Source organism: Mus musculus, chromosome 4, assembly GCF_000001635.26.
Source record: "Mus musculus strain C57BL/6J chromosome 4, GRCm38.p6 C57BL/6J".
Lineage (NCBI taxonomy): Eukaryota > Metazoa > Chordata > Mammalia > Rodentia > Muridae > Mus > Mus musculus.
In genome coordinates this window covers 55,526,769-55,552,220 of record NC_000070.6, presented here as the reverse complement: position 1 = coordinate 55,552,220, position 25,452 = coordinate 55,526,769, and the positions used below count along the sequence as shown (strand labels likewise).

The 25,452-nt window shown below is 47.0% G+C and overlaps 1 protein-coding gene and 2 long non-coding RNA genes across 4 annotated transcripts in view; 1 reads left to right on the top strand and 2 right to left on the bottom strand.

Moving 5' to 3' along the window:
• Positions 1-19,511, bottom strand: part of Gm12506 — a 106,480-nt gene extending 86,969 nt beyond the window's left edge. For both annotated transcript variants that reach the window (XR_390584.4, XR_390585.4), the window contains exon 1: positions 17,373-19,511. This is a non-coding gene — a long non-coding RNA (predicted gene 12506). The remainder of the gene's footprint in view (positions 1-17,372) is intronic.
• Gm34343 lies at positions 10,478-13,329 on the bottom strand. The gene is made up of 2 exons (XR_390583.2): positions 12,725-13,329; positions 10,478-12,356 (listed from the first exon to the last, which is right to left on the bottom strand). It is a non-coding gene; the product is annotated as a predicted gene, 34343 (long non-coding RNA).
• A 234-nt stretch (positions 19,512-19,745) lies between the features above and the next one.
• Positions 19,746-25,084, top strand: Klf4 (Kruppel-like factor 4 (gut)). Its single transcript, NM_010637.3, has 5 exons — positions 19,746-20,354; positions 20,471-20,591; positions 21,238-22,222; positions 22,339-22,503; positions 23,921-25,084. Exons 1-5 carry the CDS (start codon positions 20,350-20,352, stop codon positions 24,094-24,096), a joined length of 1,452 nt encoding a protein of 483 aa, NP_034767.2. The 5' UTR covers positions 19,746-20,349; the 3' UTR covers positions 24,097-25,084.
• Positions 25,085-25,452: the final 368 nt, after the last annotated feature.

Here is a 25,452-nt window from a genome sequence, read left to right as displayed (position 1 = left end):
GAGACAGGCACAGGGAGGAGACTACAATAGCTGGGTTGGTAGCGAACTATACTGAGGGTATTTATGGAGTGCGGGAGGACCTGGGTTCAATCCCCAGCACTGCATAGTTTGAGTGTGGCAGTATACAATGCCAGCACTGATAAGGTGGAGACGGAGGATCAGAAGCTTCATCCTCAGCTGTGTAGCTATAGAGCAAATATGACACCGTGTGTGTGTGTGTGTGTGTGTGTGTGTGTGTGTGTGTGTGTGTGTGTGTGTGTGTGTTTAAAGAAGGGGGCATCTTATTAGAATTGGGTGCCTCTCTGGTCCACACAGGGTGCCAAGTGGACCAGACTATTTCAAACAATCACAGTAAAGCAGAATCCAGGGAAGTTTTCAGGGTCAAGGTAGATATAGGAGGCTGTCATAAAGACCATGACGATAATCTAGGTCTATGATCATGATGAAACATAAACCAGAGAGGAAAATTCGTGAGGAAAAAAATGGGGTCCATAAACAAGAAGCTGCAGGGAAAATCACGTTTAAGAACTAGAGCTGAGTGAGGTGATACACACCTGTCCGGGCAGCATCTGGGATGTGGAGACCAGAGAAGGAGAGCTCAGGGTTGGAGTGGGGGTGTCGCTAAGTCAATAGAGTGCTTGCCTAATGTTCCTGAAGAACAGGGCCCCAAGAAGGAACATAATGGCATACACTTGTGATCCCAGTGTTGCTGGTTGTCAGTGTCTTCACCTGGTGCTTCCAGGCTCCTGGAATCTTATCCAGTTTGTAATAAATTCGTACAAAGACTAGAAAGTAGCAAGGAAACTTGGTTCAAAATCAAAAAGCCTAAGATGAGTCAGAAATATGCTCTCAGGAGGGCTGGCAGGAGCAGAGAGCTGGGTGTGGTGGACTACAATCCCTCTACTGGGAGGTGGGGGTCAGAAAATCCAGTGTTCACGATCAACCCGGGTTCCACAACAAGGTCAAGACCAAATGAGCTTCTCAAGACTCTTTCTCAAATAAGGAGAAGAATGGCAGTGGGCCATGGGCGTGGGAGTACTCTAAGGATCCCCAGGTTTTGTTTGGGGTTCCCTTCTGGAGTGCAGCTGCTTCTCTGTTTTGCCTGGCAGGTTTGAAGGATATAACCTTGTTTCTACATTGGCCCTTCCCATAATGCATCTCATTTTAATCATATAGATGCCCAATTATGCATAGGCAAAAGATGGAACTTAGGGGAGTCTCCCTAAATGTTCACTCAGAGGACGTGGCATGCCTTACTTTGCATGCATTCAAAACCAGTTCAGGCCAGACTCCCCCCCCCCCCTTGCTCTCATACACAGATTTACCTGGAAAGACTTCTGAATAGAAAATGTCTATGGAAGAGCTTTTGATAGAGATAGAGAGGCTTGTTACACTGTGGCTCTCAGGGGGCTCCGAGGTTGTTAGGAGAGGGATATATTCATAGTGTGTGGAGGGGTCCGAGGTTGCCAAGTTAAAAGAGGAGAGTAAGTGGAGTATCATTCAGCTGTTAGAAAAAAATGAAATCATGAAGCTTACAGGGAAATGGACAGAATGGGGGGGAGGGGTGTCATCCTTAGTGAGATAACCCAGACCCAGAAAGACAGACATGATATGTATTCGCTTATATGTGGATATTCACTGTGAAGTCAATGATAAGCAAGCTGCAGTCTATATAACCACAGAGGTTAAGGAGGAGACTAGGGAGGGACAGAAAGATCTCCATAGGGGAAGAAATAGAATAGAAGGGGGAGTGGAAGCTGAAATGGAAGGATTAAGAGGGTAGAGAGGGTGGTGAGAGAGAGAATATGGAGAGATGCAGCTAAAACTAAGAGCCATTTGAGGAGTAGTATAGAACCTTCCTAAAATATCTACATCCATGAGGGCAATCTAAATGAAACTGCCAAATTACAAGGGAGACAGAGCCCCATCTGGACATTTCTCATCATCAAATAAAGCTTCCAGAACTGGGAGTGAGTTACATCTAATTGAATTGTTGGCCACAGGAATCCCATGGTAACCCCAAACAACCCAAGCTGTTGCCAAAGCTATAGGTTGCTCTCCACAAGCTGGCACTAAAGCCCACTGCTGAACCGACACAGCTCACTGAATACAGAGAAGTGAGCTGGTGCCTACATAGAGTCATTACCCCTACGGGTTGGTATTCTTGGTACTGGAAGGTACCCTGCACACTACCCAAATACAAGCCCTTTGATCGATAATAGTATCCTACCTGCAAGATATGCTAGGGCAATGGTGACACAAAATTTATAGGCGTAATCAATGAATATCTGATCTGACTTAAGCTCCATTCCACGAAATAGAACCCATACCCAAATGCTTGAGTGAAAAAGCTGAGATTAGGTAGTCCATGGACCTGGGGGGAATCCAAATACTGTTCTACTAGACAAGAGGAATAACAAAATGACTCCTAATGACATTCTGCTACATTCATAGGTCAGTGTCTTGCTCAGCCATCATCAGAGAATCTTCCTCCTGCAGCGGATGGGAGCAAACACAAAGACCCATACTCAGGGAACATCTTGGAAGAGGAGGCAGAACGAGTGTACAAGCCAGAGAGGGATGGAAGACACCAAGGAAACAAGGCCTTCTAAACACAGCAGGACTGATGCACATATGAACTCAGAGACTGCAGCATGCACATGTCTGCACTGTTCCACACCAGAGGAGAACAAAGAGCTGAAGAGTAGACACATCCCTAACCCAGAAGCTGTCTCCAATTGGTAACTACTTGCAGATAAAAATTTCATTTTCGACAAGGGAGCCTTAGTAGGGAAACTACCCCTAAGCAGCATGCCCAGCCATAGATGGACAACAGAAAAGAAACTCAAGGGCATCCTCGGAGGGTCCTTGTCTGGTGTGGATGGCCCCGGTGCTGTTTATATTTTGAGGTTAATTCCACTTCCCCAAGAGGGGCTGCCTGGGAGGAGAGAATCACGTACTCCGGTGACTTCGAGTGAACCTTCTCCCATTTTAACCTGTAAAATAGAAGGCTAGACCTTGGCACTGAAAGGGAAGATGGAGTTGAAAAGTTTTAGGAAGAACGAGGGGAGGCGAGAGAGAGAGAGGAAGATGGAGGAGGAGGTGTAAGGAAAATGGAACAGAAGCAGGGGGCCTGGGAGAAACCACCATAGCTGGGGAATATAGTAGTGTAGCAGTAGATCTGCCCAATCTAGGTGTGCAGCTTGTATTCATATTAATTGAGTTGTATTTTCATTGCATGGGCTTTTTTGGGTTAAAGATTCACCGACACACTTGTCTCATAACGTTTTGTCAGGGATTTTTTTTTCTTTCTCTTTTTTTAAATTTTATCTTTATTTTTCATTTGTATTTCCTTCTCCCTTTTTACCCTACATCTTATATTATACCCTACAAGCATATATTATAGCTTCCAGTTTTGTTTTTATAGGATTCCTGAGAGTGTGAATAAGTGGGTCTCTCTGTATGTATCAGCCTTTTGAACCCTTTTGTGAGCTCTTTTCCTTCTGTTTGTTTTTGTTTTTATCTTACTTTGTTATTATCACTCAGAAGCCTGCTTGTTTTTGAAAAAGAGATAGAAAGGGGGTGGATCCCAATGGGACAGAAGGTGAGAAGAACTAGGAGCAGTAGATCGAGGGAAAGACATAATGGTATATATTTTATGAAAAATAATCTATTTTCAAGAAAAGAAAAAATAATCTAAAAATAAAATAAAATAAAATAAAAGCTACCGCCAGAACCTGACACAAAGAAACAGGAGTATCTTGAGTTCAAGGCCATCCTTGGCTACACAGAATATTCAAGCCAGCTCAGGCTCCTTGAGAGCCCGTCAAAAAAGAAAGGCTCGGAGTAAGTAAGGTTTGTCAGCCGGAGGACTGACATTGTTGTTAAGATCCGGTATGATAATTCCAACAGTGGAGTAAGAAGGCTTCACGAGTTCTAGACCAGCCTGGGCTACCGAATGAGAGCCTGCTCCAAACACTCCAAAAGACAAAGATAAAAGGCAGGGGGGAGGAAGCAGAAATTCAGATATGAGAGGGAGACATTGGTCATGCTGAGCAGACAAGGTCTGGGTGCTTCGGCCGGGGTGACGGATCTCTGCCCACAATCTCCCATATTTCCAGTGTTTGCTTTGGGTCACAGGTCTGTGTATCCTCATTATGTCAATATGGTCTTTATTGAGGCCCCCTAGCTCCAGAGCTGCTGAAGACTCTCCTCATCAGGCAGTCTCCTGGTTATTGAGGAAGAACAGGCATACAGAAATGAACATGATTCTGAAACACACACATGCACACGCACGCATGCATCTATAATCCCAGCACTTGAGACGTGGAGGCCAAGAGAATGAAGAGGTCATAGCAACTTGGACACCAGCCTGGGCATCATGAAACTGTTTCTTTAAGAATAGATTTTCACTTTTATTTTTGATGTGCTTCCTATGAAGAGGACTCACCAGGCTGCGGGTATGGCTCAGTTGGTGGAGCACTTGCCTGGCATGCACAAAGCCCTGGGTTTTGTCCTCAAATCACATAAGCCAAGCAAGGAGATCAATGCCTGCGATCCCAGCACTCAGGAGGTAGAGGCAGACTCATTAGAACTACAACACAGCAAATTTGCAGCCAGCCTGAGCTACATGAGACACTTCCTTGAGAGAGAGAGAGAGAGCAAGCACTTAAGTTCCTATTCTACAACTGACCAGTTGTAATCCAGTGACAAATCAGGTAATGTCTCCAGGTCTCAGGTTCCTTCTAGTTTTCAAATATCTATGACCTCCTGGCCAAGAGTTGAGAATCCACATACACAGTACAGCAGTCTTGCTCTCTTTCCCTGCCCATCTCCCATTGGGTACCCGTTTGAGAGAATAGGCCCTGAGGCAAAGCATATTTCTTCTCCTTTGTATACCCCTGAATGTAGGAAACGAGAGAAGCTGAATTCTTTCCACACACGACACAATGAAGTTAAATAACGGATCTTAATTGTTCTCTACGAGAGAGCTGGATTCAATAGCTTGTTTAAGAAACTGTGCACGTTGGCCCACTCTCGTTCCCTGCAAGGCAATGAACTGGTTCCGAGAGGGCAAAACCAGCTAAGCAGCCTGCAGCAGTCGCTCTCTTTAACACGGCCCCTCCATTCAGACCCCATTTTCATGGACACACTCCACTGTGTTAACTGGCTGCAGCTGCAATTAGGAGTCGGCAAATCCAGGCATGTGTTTGGGTCCGAGCTGCATCCTGTGTGATTCCTCAAATACTTTGGGTTTGGCAGAAGCCGGGACGCATTCTGTCAAGTTCTTTCTCTCTCTTCATTGTTAAACCCGTGTGTATTCAAGAGAAATGGGCTCCATCTGATTCTCATTCATTTTCGCTTAACTCGACAAAAAAGTTGTCTTGGAAGAACCAGAAAATATCCGAGTGGCAAACCCAACTTCTTTAATGGAAGTCTTATTAGAATCCTTTTTCTCAACTCTAGACAGCCTGACATTCTCCAAATGGGCCAAGCATTTCCATTTCACAAGGCCCTTGCTCTTGTGGACCAAGCCTAGGTTGTCCCTCATCCCACTTCCTGTATGCTGTCTCCTACTCAGGGAGTCCCAAGGCTGCCTCCTTTGTTAGAGCCTGTTTCAGGCCCCAACTCAAAGATAACTGTATGATCCGGAGCTCCTGCTCGACCTCACTTGGAGTGCTAACTAGCCCTTTATCCCAAGCCTGCTTTGTGTTGCAGTCAGTTGTTGAACCAGGTTAGCCAAGCCCTCACTGATGTCTGCTTCAGTGTTAAGCCCTTGACCTTAATTAAAGGCCTGTGCAAGAAATGGCAGACAAAAATTGGCATTTGCGGTAAAGCTCTTGCCAAAAACATTAATTATTGTGTCTATCAATGTCCTTATGTGGGCTTCCAGGTGAGAACTGAGCGTAGGGTTTAAAGGACCAAAATAACCATGGGCTTGTTCCCCTCTGATGAGAACTGTGGCCAGCATTTGTTCCTTTTCTGTCCTGGCTGCCAGGAAGCCAGGAGACGATTTGACAATCATGACAGCCCTGTCCCATGCTAGCTAGCTCCATTTCTTCTTTTCTTCTTCCTTTTTACTTTCTTATTCCCCCTCCCCTGCCCATTTTAAAGGGCCACATTGTTACATGTATACAGGAAAAGAAAATACATTCTCTTTATAAGTCATCTGAAGCACTAACAGCCTGTCTCCCTAAAAGAGTACGTTGTCCATGACTGTTGCTAGGGATCAGGTCTAGTAGTGCTAAGGGGTGTGTGTGTGTGTGTGTGTGTACATACATATATAACTTAGAATAAAAAGCACTTGGTTTCATCACGGCATCTTCACATATAATTAATGATCCCCTACCCCACTCTCCACCCCACAGACTCTCCTCTCGTCCCATAGGTCTTTCTGCCTGCAGTTGGTTTTTCTATCTTCTTTTCCATTACATACTTCATCACCCTTCTTATACCCTTTCTTCCCCATTCATGATCTTCTTTCTAGTTTCATGACCTACAAACATGTGTAAATACACACACACACACACACACACACACACACACACACACAGCTATAGAATTTTAAATTTAGGTTTGATATTTGAGAGAAAACACATTTGTCTTTCTGACACTGACTTAATTCACTTAACATAATTTCCAACTCCATCCATTTTCCTGTTGTCATGATTTTAACTTTCCTTTATAGGAACATAACATTCCGGCATTCACTCATCTATTGACAGGCATCTAGGCTAGTTCCACCTCCTGGTGAGCACAGCACCTGCTAACAAGGGCATGCAAGAACCATGGCCATGAGTTCAAGGCCAGGCTGGGCTATGGTATAAAAGTTTAGATCAGTCTGGGCCACACATCGAGACCCTATCTCAAAAAACCCATGTTGGCTTATGAGTTTTTAATACATAAACCAAGTAAACATCTTGGTATATGATCATTCTATTTTCAGGTTTTTTGTGGCCCCTACATGCTAATTTCCATAGTAACTGATCAATTTTATTTTCCCACCAGCAATGAGTAAGAGCTCCTCTTTCCCCATGTCCTCCCCAGAATTTGTGATCCTTCGTCTTCTTGATATAGCTGTTGTGATGGGGTAAGGTGGACTCTCAAACGCTTCTCTTTTGTATAATCCCTGATGTAGGCACTTTTTCTTGGCAGCACAATGTATACCTCTCATGTTCTTCTCTGGACTCCTCAGCATATAGCAGAGTTCCTTCTATAGGCATCCCCCCTGTCTGCTAGATGAATGGGAAGCAAAACAAATATCCAAGACTCTGGGACTAGACAAATTAGACAACCACAGACTCGCAGCTGAAAATACAGTACTGTGCCTTGGCTAGCTAGTTCCTTGGATCTATTTGAGATGTGGTGGCTCAAACTATAATCCAGTATGTGGATTGAGATAGGAGTATCAAGTATCGTAGTACACTTGAGAGCAACCTAAGCTACAGAGTGATTTTAAGGCCAGCCTGGACTATAGAACAAGATTTTATTTAAAACAACAAAAATAGATATCTAAGATCACTGGGAGCATGGAGCATGACCTCTGAGGGACAGTGGTGCCTAGCATTTCTGTTTTTCTTGTCTCTTTGCTTCCATGAGGTGGGAAACTTCTACTACTGTGTGTTTCTTCCATGGCATGCTGCCTCAACAGGCTCAAGAGCAAATTGGCCAAATTAGCATGGACTCAGACCTCTTAATCCACAAGCTGAAACACAGCTTTTGACTTATTGTATTTCGTTATACTAATAGAATGCTGCTGAACGCTGCTGCATCTTTGGTCCTAGCAGTTATTTTATTCGTTTGTTTGCATGTTTGTGATTATTTGATTAGGTAATTCCAGCTCCCTGTGGGCTAGGAGTGCATCTTCATTTATGCTGATATTCCTTCTCAGTGTCTAGCTCTGGCCCACACACATGGATCGTGTTCCCTAAACCAACTTCATAAATGAAGGAGTAGATTTGTTTTATTCCACATGTGCAGTCAGTCTCTTAGCTCTTAGACTGCTGTATAGTTCATTGAGGGGGTGGATGCTTGGCACAAAGACTGCTGTTAACTCTCCTGTTTGTTTTTTCGGGCCAACTATAATGGAAATGTAAGGTTTGCCAACAATCAGGGGAATTCGGGATGGTAAATGGAGCACCCTTGCTTTCAGGACCTGGTAAAGGTTTGACAAGCAACACATAGCCAAAATAAAAATTTTAAAACTATACCCCAGGAAAGAGTTGGCCATGTCCTTTCAAGAAACTCCCCAAGCAGAGAAAAAAAGTGAGAGAGAACAGAGAAGGCAAGGAAACCCGTTACATATGCTAACCACGTCTCAGAACATGGAGAACACAGAGACCACGGAAAGGACAAAGAATTGAGCAGTGTTAAACTAAAATGAAGGCAAAGCCACTCAGCGCTGTATTTGTCTAGGCAGACAACTGGGTTTTTAAAAGGATCACACAAAGATTTTGTTTGGTCTTGTTTTACTGTCTTGCTTCTAAATGGAGGTCTCACTCTACTGCAGGCTAGCCTCAAACTTCCGCTGGTCTTCCTGCCTCAAGCCTCCTATGTGCTGGGACTACAGGTCAAGCCACCATGTCTATCTCAAGGATACTTTCTGACTCGGTCTTCAGCACAGTTGCAAAAAGGATTCAGGCAGGCTGGGGGTCTAGCTCAGCTGATAGTGTCTGCTGCACATACACAAAGGCCTGGGCTCTATCCCTGGCATCCCATAACCAGGCATGGTTCTAAATGTAATGTCTATAATCACAGCACTCAAGGGGTAAAGGAAAAAGGATCAAAGATTAAGGTCATCCTTAGAAGAGAGTTTGAGACCTGCCTGTCTCAAAACACCTAGAGCGTGGCACATGCTTGAAGTCCACGGGTTTCTAACCTTGGGAATACCTTGGCTGGGGTCAGCAAGACCAATGGTCAAGGACTCATCTGTCCATTCATACCCATGTTGATTGGACCTTAGACTTGCTCAGTTTCCCTCCCATGGCACAGAGGGAGGATTCATCATGCCAACTGATTGGAGGGCTAACCCAAGCTTACATGTGCAACAGCCAAGTCCAGACTAGAACCTTGGCCTTCCCCCTCAGCAGCCAGCCCCTGCCCTGCACACACCAGCTCTGTGGTGAGACAGAAACAAACATTAAGCTTCTCCCTGCTGCCCAGGACATCCAACAGCTGACCGGCTGAAGCTTTGTCTTCAAGTCAGTGGTTTCTGCCCCCTGTACGCTGGTCCACAGTCTATTATCTCTCTGTGGTTTTTCTATCCCCACAGGCATTCCTGAGACATCTGCAAATAAGTGGCTAGTCTCTTAGTACTATTTTTTTTTCTTTCATCTGTACTGACTTCCCTGCAATCTAATGCAATCATGGCACAGCTATCTGAAATTCCAAGAGCTTTTTAGCTGGTCCTGAAGCACCTCAGAGACAGGAAGTATGCCTTACTTATTTGGGACATGCCAATACCTCAGCCAGTGACTGGCACACAGTAGATCAGCAAAATGAGAGACCCAGAAAGCTAGGCTTGGTGGCACACACCTATGATCCCAGCACTCGCAAAGTGGAATTAAGAGTTTAAGACCAATCTGGGTTTTATTTTCTGTATTAAAATACAAAAGGAAAAAGATATAACACAGAAGTAGATATTGAAGCCAGAAATGGGTGAGTTAAAATTAGATAGATGCTTTCAAAGGGCTGGGAAGTGTCACTCAGTACTAGGGCACTCACAAGCCTAGCAGAGATAAGGCTCTAGGGTCGTATCTTAGCACTACAAAAAAAGATAAAATGAAGGCTTTGAGTTGTAGCTCAGTTGGTAGAATACTTGCCCAGCATGTACAAAGCCCTGAGTTCTATTCCTAGTACACATAAATGAGCACACTTCATAATGAGAGGTGCACACCTATACAGTTCCAGCGCTCAGGAGGTAGTAGTTTAAGGTCACCCTAGGCTATAGATTGAATTTTTTATGTATCTAGTCTAGGCTACCTAAGACCCTGTCTCAAAAGATGTAATAATAATTATTAATAATAACAATAATTCAAATATCTCTATTTCCTAGTATTGCTGTGAGGATAGGAAAAAAAGAGATACTCCATCAGTTGTAGCCCAGGTAAGGACATCAGCCTTTGAACTTAAGACAGAAAAGGATGAAGTCAAATTTAAATTAGTTATTTCCTAGGAGACAAGCAAGAAATAAACAAGAACAGTGGATGTGATTATCCAGTGTTCAGTGTTTCCTTGGCTATTTATTGTCAGAGCTCAGAGCCCATGTAAAGCTGGCCCTGCCTCATCCCCCAACTTCTGCTTCATCCCCCAGTGAAGTCATAGCGCTGGGCTCGCTCATCTGTCTATTGACACAGAGAGCCTGTGAGTCACAAATTCAACAGGATGACTTGCTGCAGTGTGATTGACTGGAAAATGTTCCCTCATCTAATTTTTTTTTTTACAAGCTAAAGAACACACTTGGTTTTGCAGCATGAAGTGCAGGCTTTTTTATTTATTTGACGTTGGTCTTTTCAACACGTTGGCAGAGGGAGGGCCCCCCATGTTCATGTTTTGCTTTATGGAATGACATACATTCTCTCCCTGCCTCACCTCCTCTTCCTGCTAACTATTATATCTAAAGCAAACAGTTCTAGGACAATGGTTAGATTGCACTTGAATTTGATGTTTACTTGACATTTACACACTGGCCATGCTGGACAGCTCAGGCATACCCAAGCAGGGGCTCAGCCAGGAAAGGACTGTGCTCAGCTGCACAGCCCTCTCCTGAGGAGCCAAGATCCCGAGCCAATGGGACACGGTGGTGACATGTTGCTTATGCTGATTCATATGACAGAACTAGGCTATGAGGGGAGAAAGGGTCATCAGAATGTCTTCAGTGCTCTCAGGAAATCTCTCCCTTCGCTGTGGAAGGAAGACTAGTTAGATCATCGAGACTCTCCCTGCCCCAGTTCCTTATCTGCACTATGAGGGGTGTGTGAGCCTTCCAGTGCTGGATTTGTCTCAGGGTGGGCTGGAAATGACTGATTTCACTTCATTTCCAGTTTCCTCACTTCTTCAGCAAATTTGGTTGTTGTGGGTCTGATGTAACAAGTAACAAGTCTCTGGGCAGATTTGGACTCTGAGAAAGCCCTTGGTGAAGGCTTGTTTGCCCGGTGTGTACTGACACAGGAGGGAAGGGGGCTCACAGAAGCACTCAACACAGGCTTCTGTCATCACTGCTGTCCAATGCCTGAGCTCGGACAGCAATCAAGATGCCTGTTTTCTCATTCCAGTTCCACAAGCAAAGAGCAATAGCCTTTGATTCAACAGGCCTCTGATTCTGTGGGTGCAGGCTAGGACAGTGGGGGGACTCCAGTTCAATTCTAACTTTAGTACAGTTTCTGTGCTTTCAGAGTTGGAAAGAAGTCAGAACTTACTGCCATAAATGCCTGAGTAACCCAAATGCAGTGATGCTTACTGGAGGACAATAACTGGGAGACAGTGCATCCCAATCTTTGAACCAAGACAATTCACCATGGCCCAGCATTGTATAATGAAGAAGTAATTAACTATGTAGAGTCTCACTGATTGAGGGACAAAAGTAATATTGATTGGCACCTTTCATGCCTACAGTTTCAATTAATGTTCACCGTAGTCTATGAAGCACATATATTCAAGCCCTTCTCACAGTCAGATGCACTGCGACCATATGAACGATGTGCTAAAGGTCATCGGGACCTCAGGCTAATTACTTGGGTGGCATCATTCATGACTTTCCCCCAGCAGTCTTGGCACGCTTCCACTTCCTACCATTCTTCCATCTTCCATAGTCCAATGAATTCTGGCAAAGCCCCTCTACCCCCCACCTCCTTAAATGAGATACAGCAAAACGGCTCAAAGAATCGAACTCCGATAATGATAATCTGCGCTTGGAAAAACCAAAGATGCTGTTTTGTCTTGAGCTTGTTGAATGAAACATCTGAACACTGAATTCAATATGCCAATGTTTCCCACAACGCTTGGCGCCGAGAACTCTGTCGGTTAAATTTAGCAACCAGGAAAAAAAAAAAAAACTGCATCAGCAACTGACTCCACAGACTGAACTCAGTCCGAATGGACTGCCCTCCTTGAATATCTACCATGATGTTGGGAATTTCTCAAGATCCGGAACAATGCCAGGGGCTTTCACTTCAGGGATGATTGTGGCCTTTCCATATATGTATATGAAAGCATCTAGATTTGAGTTATTGACTCCTATGCATCAAATACACTACGAGACGTGCAAAAGCTCTGCTTGAAAGTTCTCTTGGCTTTTCCTTCCTTTCTGAACATTCGCTCTTGTCATCTTTCCAGCTCTCTCCCCACCAGGCAGGACACTACAATTGATCAACGAACACAATGTGAAGGAAAAGAACAATCAGTAATCAAATGCATTGTTAAATTTGAAAAAAAAAAAAAGATCCCTGGCTCAAAAGGACATAAAGTCATATTGGCAAAAATAACCTATCCTCTGCCCCACAAACTGAGAAGAAAATTAAACACAGAAAGGCTTGGTTTTTGTTTGCGTTTCTCAGGGTGTGAAGCACTTGTTTTCAACTCATTTCTAAATCCTACACTTGGCCCAAGGCAAAAGAAAAAAAACAACAACAAACAAACAAAGCTCCCACAAGATGGACAGCAGGAATCTGTTTTCCCCTGAAAGATGAGCGATCCCAGCAGATAATCCTGGTACCAAAGCTCTCACCTGCAAACGGTAGCATCTGGGACAGGAGGTTCTCCTTCGGAGGTCAGTTTTCCCTATTCCCAGAAGCAGAAAAACTTGGTGGACCAGGGCAAGAAGAAAATTACGACTTTCTTTTTAATCCTCTTAGGCCCCCAAACACACATGGGGGTTGGGGAGGAGAAAGAGGGAGATCCAACTCATTTTTTCCCTTAGTGGATTTTCTTTTAAACGGTCTCCTGTCACTTAGGCTAGCTTTGAACTCCTGATCTTCCAGCCTCCACCTCCCGAGTGTTGGGATTAGGGGCTTGTATCATTACACCTGTTCAGCTCATTAACTTTTAAGTGTTTCAGATGACTATAGTATCCAGTAAGATTCTTCTCTTATGCTTAAGAAAAAATTATGCCATTAATGATGGTTTACAATAGCCCATAATTTCTTAAGAGAATTGTTACTGCAATATACTACTCTTAAGTTACTCTTCTATGTTGTCACTAAGAATAAAAAGATAAGCACAGTATGGGGGAACTACGGTATCAGCACTGGAGAGGCAGGATTGTGATAAGTTTGGGGCCAGCCTGGTCTACCTACTGAGTTCCAGGGCTTCATAGTGAGACCCTATCTCAAAAGACCAGAATAAGGAAAAAAAAAAAAAAACAAAACAAAACAACAACAACAACAAAAAAAAAAACAGGCGGTGGTGGCGCACACCTTTAATCCCAGCACTTGGGAGGCAGAGGCAGGCGGATTTCTGAGTTTGAGGCCAGCATGGCCTACAAAGTGAGTTCCAGGACAGCCAGGGCTACACAGAGAAACCCTGTCTCAAAAAAAAAACAAAAAAAAAAAAACAAAAACAAACCAAACCAAAACAAAACAAAACTCCTAAATAGGACATAGTAGCTCAGCCTGTGATCTCAGCACTGATATCCAGGCTGAGGCAGGAGGACTGCCATGAGTTTGAGGGTAGCCTGGGCTCCAGAGAAAGAAGAACCTGTATCAAGAACAAAACAAAACAGCACAACAAAACATCAAAAGTTTTAAAAATACTTGGTACTCTCATTAATTTTAGATTTTTCTCAATAAATAGCTTAAAGGGTGTGTTGGGCCTGATCTTTTGGTTTTGGTTTTTTTGGTTTGGGTTTGGGGTGTGTGTGTATGTGTGTATGTGTGTGTGTGTGTGTGTGTGTGTGAGAGAGAGAGAGAGAGAGAGAGAGAGACAGAGACAGAGACAGAGACAGAGACAGAGACAGAGACAGAGAGACAGAGAAAGACAGACAGACAAAGACAGACAGATGGCGCACACTAATTCGCAATGCACATGCGCCTCGACCACTAAGACTGCAACTAAAGTGATCAAACCTAAGAATTCACGAAAAAGATTTTAATTAAATTTCTGAGAATTGATTCTTAAATGTCTGTGATTCATTTTCTGCTCTAAAAACTTCAATACCCAAAGTTCTGGGTTTTGAAAGGCAATGAATTTGGCTGCAGAAGAGAGTCGCTCTCCATTTGGTTTTGGTTTGGGTTTTGGTTATTTTTGTTTGTGTTTTCAAGTTTGCTTTAGTACAATGGCTGGGCATGGGCTCTTCACCCACTTTGTCCAGCTGCTCTGAGAAGAGTCAAGCGATTTTGGTTTGTTTGTTTGTTTTTTGTCTTGTTCAGAGAACTTTACAAAGGAAAGAAAATGAATGGGTAAGAGGAATAAAAAGAGCTAAATACCTAATAAAAAATGGAAAAAAAAAGAGGAATAAAAAGGATGAAAAATTAAGTCTCATCCTGCCAACACTGGACTTGAGAAAAATATATAAGTAAAAGAACTGGAGGCCAGTGATGGCTCAGAGGACAAGGAAGTTGCCACCAAGACAGGTACCCTTACCTGAGTTCAATCCCTGAGCTCTAAACAGTAGAAGGAAAGAACCAACACTAGAAAGTGATCCCCTGACCGAGAGAGAGAGAGACAGAGAGTGACAGAGAGCGAGAGAGAGAGACAGAGAGAGAGAGAGAGAGAGAGAGAGAGAGAGAGACAGAGACAGAGAGCAAGAGAGAGAGAGACAGAGAGAGACAGAGCGAGAGAGAGAGAGAGACAGAGACAGAGAGAGACAGAGAGACAGAGAGCGAGAGAGAGAGCGAGAGAGAGAGAGAGACAGAGAGACAGAGAGAGAGAGACAGAGAGACAGAGTGAGAGAGCGAGAGAGAGAGAGACAGAGAGAGAGACAGAGACAGAGAGCGAGAGAGAGACAGAGAGAGAGACAGAGAGCGAGAGAGAGAGAGAGACAGAGAGACAGAGACAGAGAGACAGAGAGACAGAGAGCGAGAGAGAGAGCGAGAGAGAGAGACAGAGAGACAGAGAGAGAGAGACAGAGAGACAGAGAGCGAGAGAGAGAGCGAGAGAGAGGGAGAGGGAGAGAGATTAGATAAGAAAAAATAAATAGATCAGTTAAAAAAAAAGAAGAACAACAATTTGGGGCTTTGATCATGATTACAGCCCAGCAGAGAGGATATTTCAGACAGAAAAAGACATCACAGATTCATGGGTTTGAGAGTTGAGAGTTTAAGGATCTTAGACTGGTCTCTAAAGAGAGCTCTGGAAAGTTTATCTAGGGCTAGAATAGGAAGCGTTTGGTCTAGCCAGGGGTAAGCAGTTAGGTCTTGCTTCTCTAGGCAAAGAGATCTGTCTGCTGGCAGAGCTTGGGATGTAGCTCAGTGGGTAGAGTGCTTGACTAGTGCACATGAAGCCCTGGGTTCGAATATCAAAATAAGCATAAAGCAGTCTATTGGTGTACCCCTGTAATCCAAGTGTGAGCAGGACAGGTGTGAAGTTCAAGGTCACCTTTTTCTACCTCTGCTACCTTAGAAAGTCCCAGGAGACCAACCTGGGATATATAACACCCCTGCCTCAAAAAGAAAAGGAGGCCAGTCTGAAGATGACAGCCTTGACTAAAGGCTAAATCAAGGTAGCCAGGACAGGAAAAGGAGCAATTTAGGAATCAAGTTTGCCAACCTCCGTGAACACATGCATGCCTGGGACAAGGTAAGGAAGAACCTGAAGGAAACCCAGGTTTCAATGGGAAGAGAGGTGAGGTTGTAAGAGTCTGAGCAGACTCACCTTGAAGAGGGGCAGCTAATGAGTCTAGAGCTGAGAGCAGAAAGAACAGCTTCCTGTTAAGACTCCTTTCCACAGGGAAAGTGTACATCCTTCAGAAATACTCAGGGCACAGCATGTATCAGGCAGGTCCTAAGTGAGTGGCTGGAAACGCTACAGGGGATAAAGTGATGGTCCCCATCTATCTCCAGTTTATTGTGCCTGGAGAAAACTGGTGATATTAAAACCTATTAAGTCCTGAGTGTCAAGCCTCACTTCTTTAGATGATCTAATTAGATCCTCATTACTCTAAGAAGTGGCTACTATTAACATCCCCATTTTATGGAAGAGAAAACGGGCAAAGTGAGTTCATTTGCCAAGCTACGAACCAGCAAAGTTAACATTTGAAAATCTAGTGTTAAAGCCATCTTCCTTCTACTTTTTCTTTTCTCCCTCCTAAGACAAGGTTTCACTCTGTAGCCTGGGCTGGCCTCAAATCCTAGGTGCTTCTGCTTCGGCCTACGAATACCGGATTCCAGGCATGTACCATCATGCCCAACTTTTGACAATGCACGTATTTAACCTCAGCGTAAGTCTGACGTCAACGCCAAGCTTGATAGGCATGGTGGGACCTGCATGTCATTCCTGGTGATCAAAAGCTTCAAGAAGCTTCAAGTGGGAGGAACGCATGGTCCCAGAAGTTCAAGGCCAGCCTGGAAACACAGCAAAACCACACAGGAAACAAAAACAGTGACACTAAAGTCAGGGTGGCCTTTACAAGATGGCAGCAGATACCCAAAAGAGACCATGGTCCATTTCGGGAGTTCAAGTCCTCACAGTTGGGATTTTACAACCTGAGCCCCGAAAGTCACCCTTTCCTCTGCCTAGCTTTTAACCCAGGGCTTTAGCTCAGTGACAGAGTGCTCACCTTGCACAGGTAAGGCCCCTGTATTCAATTCAACTTCCTGTACTCAATTTTTAAAAAATCATTTTTTTTTACTGGGCCTGGTGATTGGCACCTACAGTCCCAGCACCTATGAGCTGTGGTGAGTTCAAGACCTGATTGTGCTATAAGTTCCAGACCAGACTGGGCAACAGTGGGGGACTCTACACCAATTTAAAACAAATTAAAAGAACACCTTTTCTTGAATCCTATTGGCAACCATATACAGAAAACCCAGGAAAAGGAGCAGGTGCCCAGATACTCCATGTGCCCTGACCTGTGCCCAGCTATGTGTGGAGTCCTGCACTGCAGATACTCATACAGTCTCCCCCACAGCTGGGCAGTCATCCCACCCCACCCCACCCTTCCTCCCTAGCTCTGGCTACTGCCATTACATCATCTGCCAACTGCTGCAGTTTGTGCTGGAAAAAAAAGTATTTTAAAACTCCAAGGACATCAATAATTAACTTCCATACCACAAAACTTGTAATATGAGTTTGCTGAAATAAAGTCACCAGTATTTAATTCTTCTTTAAAGGGTGTCTTCTATTATTATTATTTTAGAGTGCAATTTAGTCATCAAAGGTTTACACAGCCTCATGTTTATAAATTATATGGGGCAGGGATTTAACTCTTCTGGCCCTACCTGTTCTGATGAGAGGGAGGGTCATAACCCTGTTGTCACACCCGGCACCTGCCTTGAAAGGGATGAGTTGTGAGCTGGAACTTCATAGCTCTTTTAGAAATCTGGGATGAATATACAGATTTCCTCTTATGATGCAATCGCAAGAAGAACCCGTGTGTTGCCTGCTGGCTTTTATCCTCCAGAAGGCTGTTGGGAAACTTCATCTTTTTCAGTTGCGTTTCAGAATCTTGCCTTGATTATATGACATAATAATAGTGGCTCTCCAATTCATCTGTGAAATCTTTTTTCATTGTGGTGGTTACTGGTTAGATGGTCAAGAGGGGGGAGGGACTACTGTCCTAGGTAAATAAAAACCACCGAGCTGAAAGAGTTTAGGGCCCTGACTGACTTTATGTGTTTACATCCTCATCTAAGTTCATCGAGGGTTTGAGACCTTGGCCTTAAAGTGGCTCACTTTACAAAGTAATGCTCAATCCTAGCTTTCCAAGCCAGAATTTTTTTCTTTCTTTCTTGACACCACAATGGGGGCGAAGGGGTGGGAACAGGTGTTCTTTTTGTTGTTCCTTTGTTTGAACGAGTAATATTTTCAGAGTTAAACTGGCCTAGTTCCAAGGGAATGGGGATGAACCCCTCGAGGTCACGTGAAGGGGGAGCGCCACTTTCCAGGCGAAGTCGGGCTCTTCCCCACCCCTTAGCGCGCCTAGTCCTCTGCCAAAACCAAGAGAAAGGATGAAAAGTCCTTCCTCAAAGGCTCCCAGCTCGAGCCCTGCCTTTGACAGACTGACTGGGCAGCCCCACTTCATTGGGAAGAGATGCATTCCAAGAGCGCTTCTGTGGTCGGCCAGAAGTGGAAAATTCAGGATGACAAATATTCCGAAGAAAACTAATATAGGTCCCAAGGATTCCGGGACTCAAACAGGTGAAACGACAGAGGACGTGGCACCGACGCCCCGAGAGGAGCGAGTGCACACGCTGCCTATGCTGGAGCATCGACCCCCTTTCCCGAGTGCCTTTCTTCAGTCCCCGCCCTCAGCTGTCTCCGCCAGGGTTCAACCATGAGGGCGGCGGAGCCCAACTCTGCTCCCCAATCCAAAATAAACACCTAGCCTTAAAAAAAAAAAAAAAGTAAACCTAGTTTAGCGAGTTATACTGAACACCACACTCACGGTTTTTGTTTTGTTTTAAGTACTTGGTAGAGATGAGGGCGAAAACCTTTCCCGGCTGGAAAATTACTGAGGGTAGTGGGGAATGGGAAAAGGAGTAATAAGACTAAAACAAAGACTGCCTTTTCCCCTCCCGGTAGGCAAGGGCCTGAGGTGCCACTTTGGAGCACTAGGGTCCCATTGCAGCGCTCCTCTTCCCAGCGCAGGATCACCTCCCAGTGAAGTCCCTTTGAGTGGGTTGGCTAGCTCAGAACCTAAGTTGATGGGAGCGAGTTGTCCTATGACCTTTACCTCGCCGCTTCACCTCTTTATGACTCACTTCTCATCTTCAAAATGAAGAGTGCGAGTGCGTAGCTTGTAAAGAGCTTTGAGATCCCTGGTGAAAGGTATCTCCGCGCCTCGGTCCCTCTCCGCGTTCCCACTCCCCCACCCCCAATGTAAATCTGGAACGCCTTCCTTGTTCCTTCCATTATCAAGATGACTACGTGCCCAATCCCGGCCGCTCTCTTTCATAGCAGGCGCGGAACCCCTTCTCCTAGCTTCTGAGATTCCTAGCGCCCCCCCCCAATCACCCGGCCCTCACCCCCACCCTACGGGAGGCCCCACTGGCACCCGCGCCAGGCCAGGCCCTGCGCCGACACGGCCCGGCGTCTGCGTGCGTATGCGAGAGAGGGCGGGCTGGATGAGTCACGCGGATAATCGCGCTCTCGAGTGCGCAGACGACAGGACAAGCGCGTACGCGAGCAGGGGTAGGGGCGCGCCGCCTCTTCCCCCCCACACACACACACCCCCAACCTCCTGTCCCCCGCCAGGGTTCCCGTGGCAGGACTTTCGAGCCCAGGGAACCGACCGTGGCCGCCCAGAGGACCCCGAGTAGCGCGGCCACGGGAGCCACGCCGTACTCCCAGCGCCGGAGCCGCCGTCGCCGCCACCGCCGCCGGCGTCAGCACGGCTCCAGCCCGCCAGCTGCCTGGCTGGCGTCACGGCCTGGCCCCGCCCCGCCCGCGCCCCTCCCTCGCCCCCGCCCCCACGTGCGCGGAGTTTGTTTATTTAGCTACCATGGCAACGCGCAGTGGGGGCTGCGGGAAGGCGGGGAGAAGAAAGGCAGGGGGCGGGGCCTGGCGGCGGAGCCCCGCGCGCCGCCACAGGGAGGAGGCGGGGAGCAAGCGAGCGAGAAGTTATAAGTAAGAAGCGCGCGGCGGCCGCCGGCAGTTCCCCGGCCAAGAGAGCGAGCGCGGCTCCGGGCGCGCGGGGAGCAGAGGCGGTGGCGGGCGGCGGCGGCACCCGGAGCCGCCGAGTGCCCCTCCCCGCCCCTCCAGCCCCCCACCCAGCAACCCGCCCGTGACCCGCGCCCATGGCCGCGCGCACCCGGCACAGTCCCCAGGACTCCGCACCCCGCGCCACCGCCCAGCTCGCAGTTCCGCGCCACCGCGGCCATTCTCACCTGGCGGCGCCGCCCGCCCACCGCCCGGACCACAGCCCCCGCGCCGCCGACAGCCACAGTGGCCGCGACAACGGTGGGGGACACTGCTGAGTCCAAGAGCGTGCAGCCTGGCCATCGGACCTACTTATCTGCCTTGCTGATTGTCTATTTTTATAAGAGTTTACAACTTTTCTAAGAATTTTTGTATACAAAGGAACTTTTTTAAAGACATCGCCGGTTTATATTGAATCCAAAGAAGAAGGATCTCGGGCAATCTGGGGGTTTTGGTTTGAGGTTTTGTTTCTAAAGTTTTTAATCTTCGTTGACTTTGGGGCTCAGGTACCCCTCTCTCTTCTTCGGACTCCGGAGGACCTTCTGGGCCCCCACATTAATGAGGTAGGTGAGATGTTGGACTTGGGAACAGAAAGGGGTGAGGATTGGAGGGAAGCTTCGGAGCAGTGGCCAGGGTGTCCCCTGACTCCTGGTCCCTGTGCGCCCCGCCCGGCCCGCAGGCAGCCACCTGGCGAGTCTGACATGGCTGTCAGCGACGCTCTGCTCCCGTCCTTCTCCACGTTCGCGTCCGGCCCGGCGGGAAGGGAGAAGACACTGCGTCCAGCAGGTGCCCCGACTAACGTGAGTGTCGCGCTAGTGCCCTGTAGATTTCTGCAGATGGGGTGGGGTGTATGGGCGGAATCCGGGGGTCACCAAGAGTCCTTGGTTAGGACAAGGATTGCCCTCCATTGGAACTCTACAGCCTTCCGAGGTGGCTCCTCGGCCCTTGAGTCGGCCTTAAGTGCGTGTGGTCCCGGCACTGCGGTACCGCCAGGGGCGCACAGCGGTTCCCCACTAGTCTTCGGGCGTCCGGACCGTGGGGTGGGCGCACTCAGTCCACTATATTTTAGGTGGACAAGTCTCGAGACCCTTTGGGCCGGAGTGATCGTAGCGCGTGGGCGACCCGGTGGCTATGGTGCATGGGGAGAAAGCCACCGTGTCCCAGTGTCCCAATTCCGTGGGCGGCTGGAGCGTCCCGCGGATCTGGCGGGGAAGAGGACTGGGCTGGTGGAGCGACGGCACTAGCTTGCAGGAGAACGAACGCGCCACCTCTTACCTTGGTGTTAGCTGAGATTGCAGTGTGGCCCCTGGAGTCCCCGAGGCTGCCTTCCTGTTCTGTCCAGTTCCTATAGCAGGGTGTTGGTGTGCTTCACCCAACAAGTCAATATTAGGGGTGGCAACAGGGTGCTACAATTAACAGTTTCTCTCTCCCTCCCTGTTCTTGCAGCGTTGGCGTGAGGAACTCTCTCACATGAAGCGACTTCCCCCACTTCCCGGCCGCCCCTACGACCTGGCGGCGACGGTGGCCACAGACCTGGAGAGTGGCGGAGCTGGTGCAGCTTGCAGCAGTAACAACCCGGCCCTCCTAGCCCGGAGGGAGACCGAGGAGTTCAACGACCTCCTGGACCTAGACTTTATCCTTTCCAACTCGCTAACCCACCAGGAATCGGTGGCCGCCACCGTGACCACCTCGGCGTCAGCTTCATCCTCGTCTTCCCCGGCGAGCAGCGGCCCTGCCAGCGCGCCCTCCACCTGCAGCTTCAGCTATCCGATCCGGGCCGGGGGTGACCCGGGCGTGGCTGCCAGCAACACAGGTGGAGGGCTCCTCTACAGCCGAGAATCTGCGCCACCTCCCACGGCCCCCTTCAACCTGGCGGACATCAATGACGTGAGCCCCTCGGGCGGCTTCGTGGCTGAGCTCCTGCGGCCGGAGTTGGACCCAGTATACATTCCGCCACAGCAGCCTCAGCCGCCAGGTGGCGGGCTGATGGGCAAGTTTGTGCTGAAGGCGTCTCTGACCACCCCTGGCAGCGAGTACAGCAGCCCTTCGGTCATCAGTGTTAGCAAAGGAAGCCCAGACGGCAGCCACCCCGTGGTAGTGGCGCCCTACAGCGGTGGCCCGCCGCGCATGTGCCCCAAGATTAAGCAAGAGGCGGTCCCGTCCTGCACGGTCAGCCGGTCCCTAGAGGCCCATTTGAGCGCTGGACCCCAGCTCAGCAACGGCCACCGGCCCAACACACACGACTTCCCCCTGGGGCGGCAGCTCCCCACCAGGACTACCCCTACACTGAGTCCCGAGGAACTGCTGAACAGCAGGGACTGTCACCCTGGCCTGCCTCTTCCCCCAGGATTCCATCCCCATCCGGGGCCCAACTACCCTCCTTTCCTGCCAGACCAGATGCAGTCACAAGTCCCCTCTCTCCATTATCAAGGTTAGTGGGGGGAAGGGACTGGCTGGTAGAGATGGCGCTGGGAGCTTTGTTTCTGGGGATCTTGAGACTATCCAGATTGAAGTTGACCCCACTTTCTTTACCCCCCCCCCTCCCAGAGCTCATGCCACCGGGTTCCTGCCTGCCAGAGGAGCCCAAGCCAAAGAGGGGAAGAAGGTCGTGGCCCCGGAAAAGAACAGCCACCCACACTTGTGACTATGCAGGCTGTGGCAAAACCTATACCAAGAGTTCTCATCTCAAGGCACACCTGCGAACTCACACAGGTAAGGGAACCAGCACTGTGGAGGAGGGTTGGTGCCTGTCTGCTCCGTAGGCTGGCTGTGGGCTCCTTAGGGCTTTCTTGGGTGCTGGGGTGTATCTCTTCTCCATCTCCTGGATCACAGAGGAGGGCAGCAAACAGGCGCCTATGGTTTTGCCCAGAAGCCTTTTGCTTGATGGATGCTATCTGCTGCCTGAATGTGCAGTTTCTCATTGGGCCTTTAAAAGATAGGGAGTTTCCTGTGTGTGCCTGCCCCTCCTAGCCTGGTAATCAAGAAGTTATACTTTGCAATGCAAAACTGTGGCGGTATCTTTAAAAGAAAAGTTTTAAATTTTCTAGATTATTTTCATTGTTGTCTCCTCCTCCTCTTAGATCTACCTACCCTTGACTCTATTCTGGTCTTTAGAATAATTAGATCGTATTTACGTTTGAAGAATTTAATGGTTCCCATTGCAGGGATTCTGGTGTAAAACTGTCCCTGCAAGCTGGGTAGGGTGACACTCAACTTTGGAGTTACAAATACCAAAGTTGAAAGAATCCTGTTGATTCAAGACCGATCTGGTCAAGAACCCGAGTCTCGAAATAACAAAGAACGCACAGGTAGTCTTTTAGTGGGTAGAGTCTTCCAGATGCATTTATGAAAACAGCCAGAACGGCTCTGCTGGAGAAATTAGCCACGGGTGGCATTCTGGACCCAGCGTAATGGCATGGGATCCTTTGGGTTTCAACAGAGCCAACTTCTTTTTTTTTTTTTTCCATTTTTTATTAAGTATTTAGCTCATTTACATTTCCAATGCTATACCAAAAGTCCCCCATACCCACCCACCCCCACTCCCCTACCCGCCCACTCCCCCTTTTTGGCCCTGGCGTTCCCCTGTACTGGGGCATATAAAGTTTGCCTGTCCAATGGGCCTCTCTTTCCAGTGATGGCCGACTAGGCCATCTTTTGATATATATGCAACTAGAGACAAGAGCTCCAGGGTACTGGTTAGTTCATAATGTTGTTCCACCTATAGGATTGCAGATCCCTTTAGCAGAGCCAACTTCTAATCCAGTCCATTTCCAGTGCTGGTTAGGCTCGAGAGTGAAAACTCCGTACTGTGGGGGTGGACGCTTTGAGAGGGTATCTGCTTTTTTTTTTTTTAAGTTACTAACTACTGTTTCTCCATGAGTTTAAACTCATAACACATGTCATTCCTCTTCATCTGAAATTCAGTATGGCCCTAAAGTGTCATAAAGACATTCCTGAAGGTTTTTTTTATTATTATTATTATATTTTTACTTTCTTGAAAGGAGAGAGGGTGGGGCATGCAGTAGAATTTGCTCTCTGGCCTCTCCCTTTTTTTTAAGAAAAAAAAGGGGGGTGGCTAATTCTTCCTTCTAGCAATGGCTTCAGCAGCCCGTTCTCTTTCCCTTTACAGGCGAGAAACCTTACCACTGTGACTGGGACGGCTGTGGGTGGAAATTCGCCCGCTCCGATGAACTGACCAGGCACTACCGCAAACACACAGGGCACCGGCCCTTTCAGTGCCAGAAGTGTGACAGGGCCTTTTCCAGGTCGGACCACCTTGCCTTACACATGAAGAGGCACTTTTAAATCCCACGTAGTGGATGTGACCCACACTGCCAGGAGAGAGAGTTCAGTATTTTTTTTTCTAACCTTTCACACTGTCTTCCCACGAGGGGAGGAGCCCAGCTGGCAAGCGCTACAATCATGGTCAAGTTCCCAGCAAGTCAGCTTGTGAATGGATAATCAGGAGAAAGGAAGAGTTCAAGAGACAAAACAGAAATACTAAAAACAAACAAACAAAAAAACAAACAAAAAAAACAAGAAAAAAAAATCACAGAACAGATGGGGTCTGATACTGGATGGATCTTCTATCATTCCAATACCAAATCCAACTTGAACATGCCCGGACTTACAAAATGCCAAGGGGTGACTGGAAGTTTGTGGATATCAGGGTATACACTAAATCAGTGAGCTTGGGGGGAGGGAAGACCAGGATTCCCTTGAATTGTGTTTCGATGATGCAATACACACGTAAAGATCACCTTGTATGCTCTTTGCCTTCTTAAAAAAAAAAAAAGCCATTATTGTGTCGGAGGAAGAGGAAGCGATTCAGGTACAGAACATGTTCTAACAGCCTAAATGATGGTGCTTGGTGAGTCGTGGTTCTAAAGGTACCAAACGGGGGAGCCAAAGTTCTCCAACTGCTGCATACTTTTGACAAGGAAAATCTAGTTTTGTCTTCCGATCTACATTGATGACCTAAGCCAGGTAAATAAGCCTGGTTTATTTCTGTAACATTTTTATGCAGACAGTCTGTTATGCACTGTGGTTTCAGATGTGCAATAATTTGTACAATGGTTTATTCCCAAGTATGCCTTTAAGCAGAACAAATGTGTTTTTCTATATAGTTCCTTGCCTTAATAAATATGTAATATAAATTTAAGCAAACTTCTATTTTGTATATTTGTAAACTACAAAGTAAAAAAAAATGAACATTTTGTGGAGTTTGTATTTTGCATACTCAAGGTGAGAAATAAGTTTTAAATAAACCTATAATATTTTATCTGAACGACAATCTCTTTGTTTTTTTTTTTCGAAACTGGAAAAGAACTTTTTAACGGGGGGGGGGGGGGGGCCACTGGTGAGAACCACACTGTGAAGCCAACCTTACCTTAGCAAGAGGATGTAGGCAACTTGCTTTTTTAGACTACTCAGTTTTACATGAAGTAGTGTTGGAGTTGAGAGCTGTACGGATGGGACCTTAAAAAACATCTGGTTCATGTTTGTTTAGTACGAATGCAGAAGTATACCTCCTTACCCAAACGCACATTTCCAGGTAGGTGGCTCAGTTATTCTTTGATCTGCTCAATTTTAGCAGGGAGCACTAAACAGTAGGCCAGAACACTCTAGTTTCATACATTTATATTTATACACATAGACACA

Coding starts and splice junctions, on each gene's coding strand:
- Klf4 (NM_010637.3), top strand. Junction 20,592..21,237: donor CAGCAGGTGCCCCGACTAAC/GTGAGTGTCGCG, acceptor CTGTTCTTGCAG/CGTTGGCGTGAGGAACTCTC. Junction 22,223..22,338: donor CCCCTCTCTCCATTATCAAG/GTTAGTGGGGGG, acceptor CCCCCCTCCCAG/AGCTCATGCCACCGGGTTCC.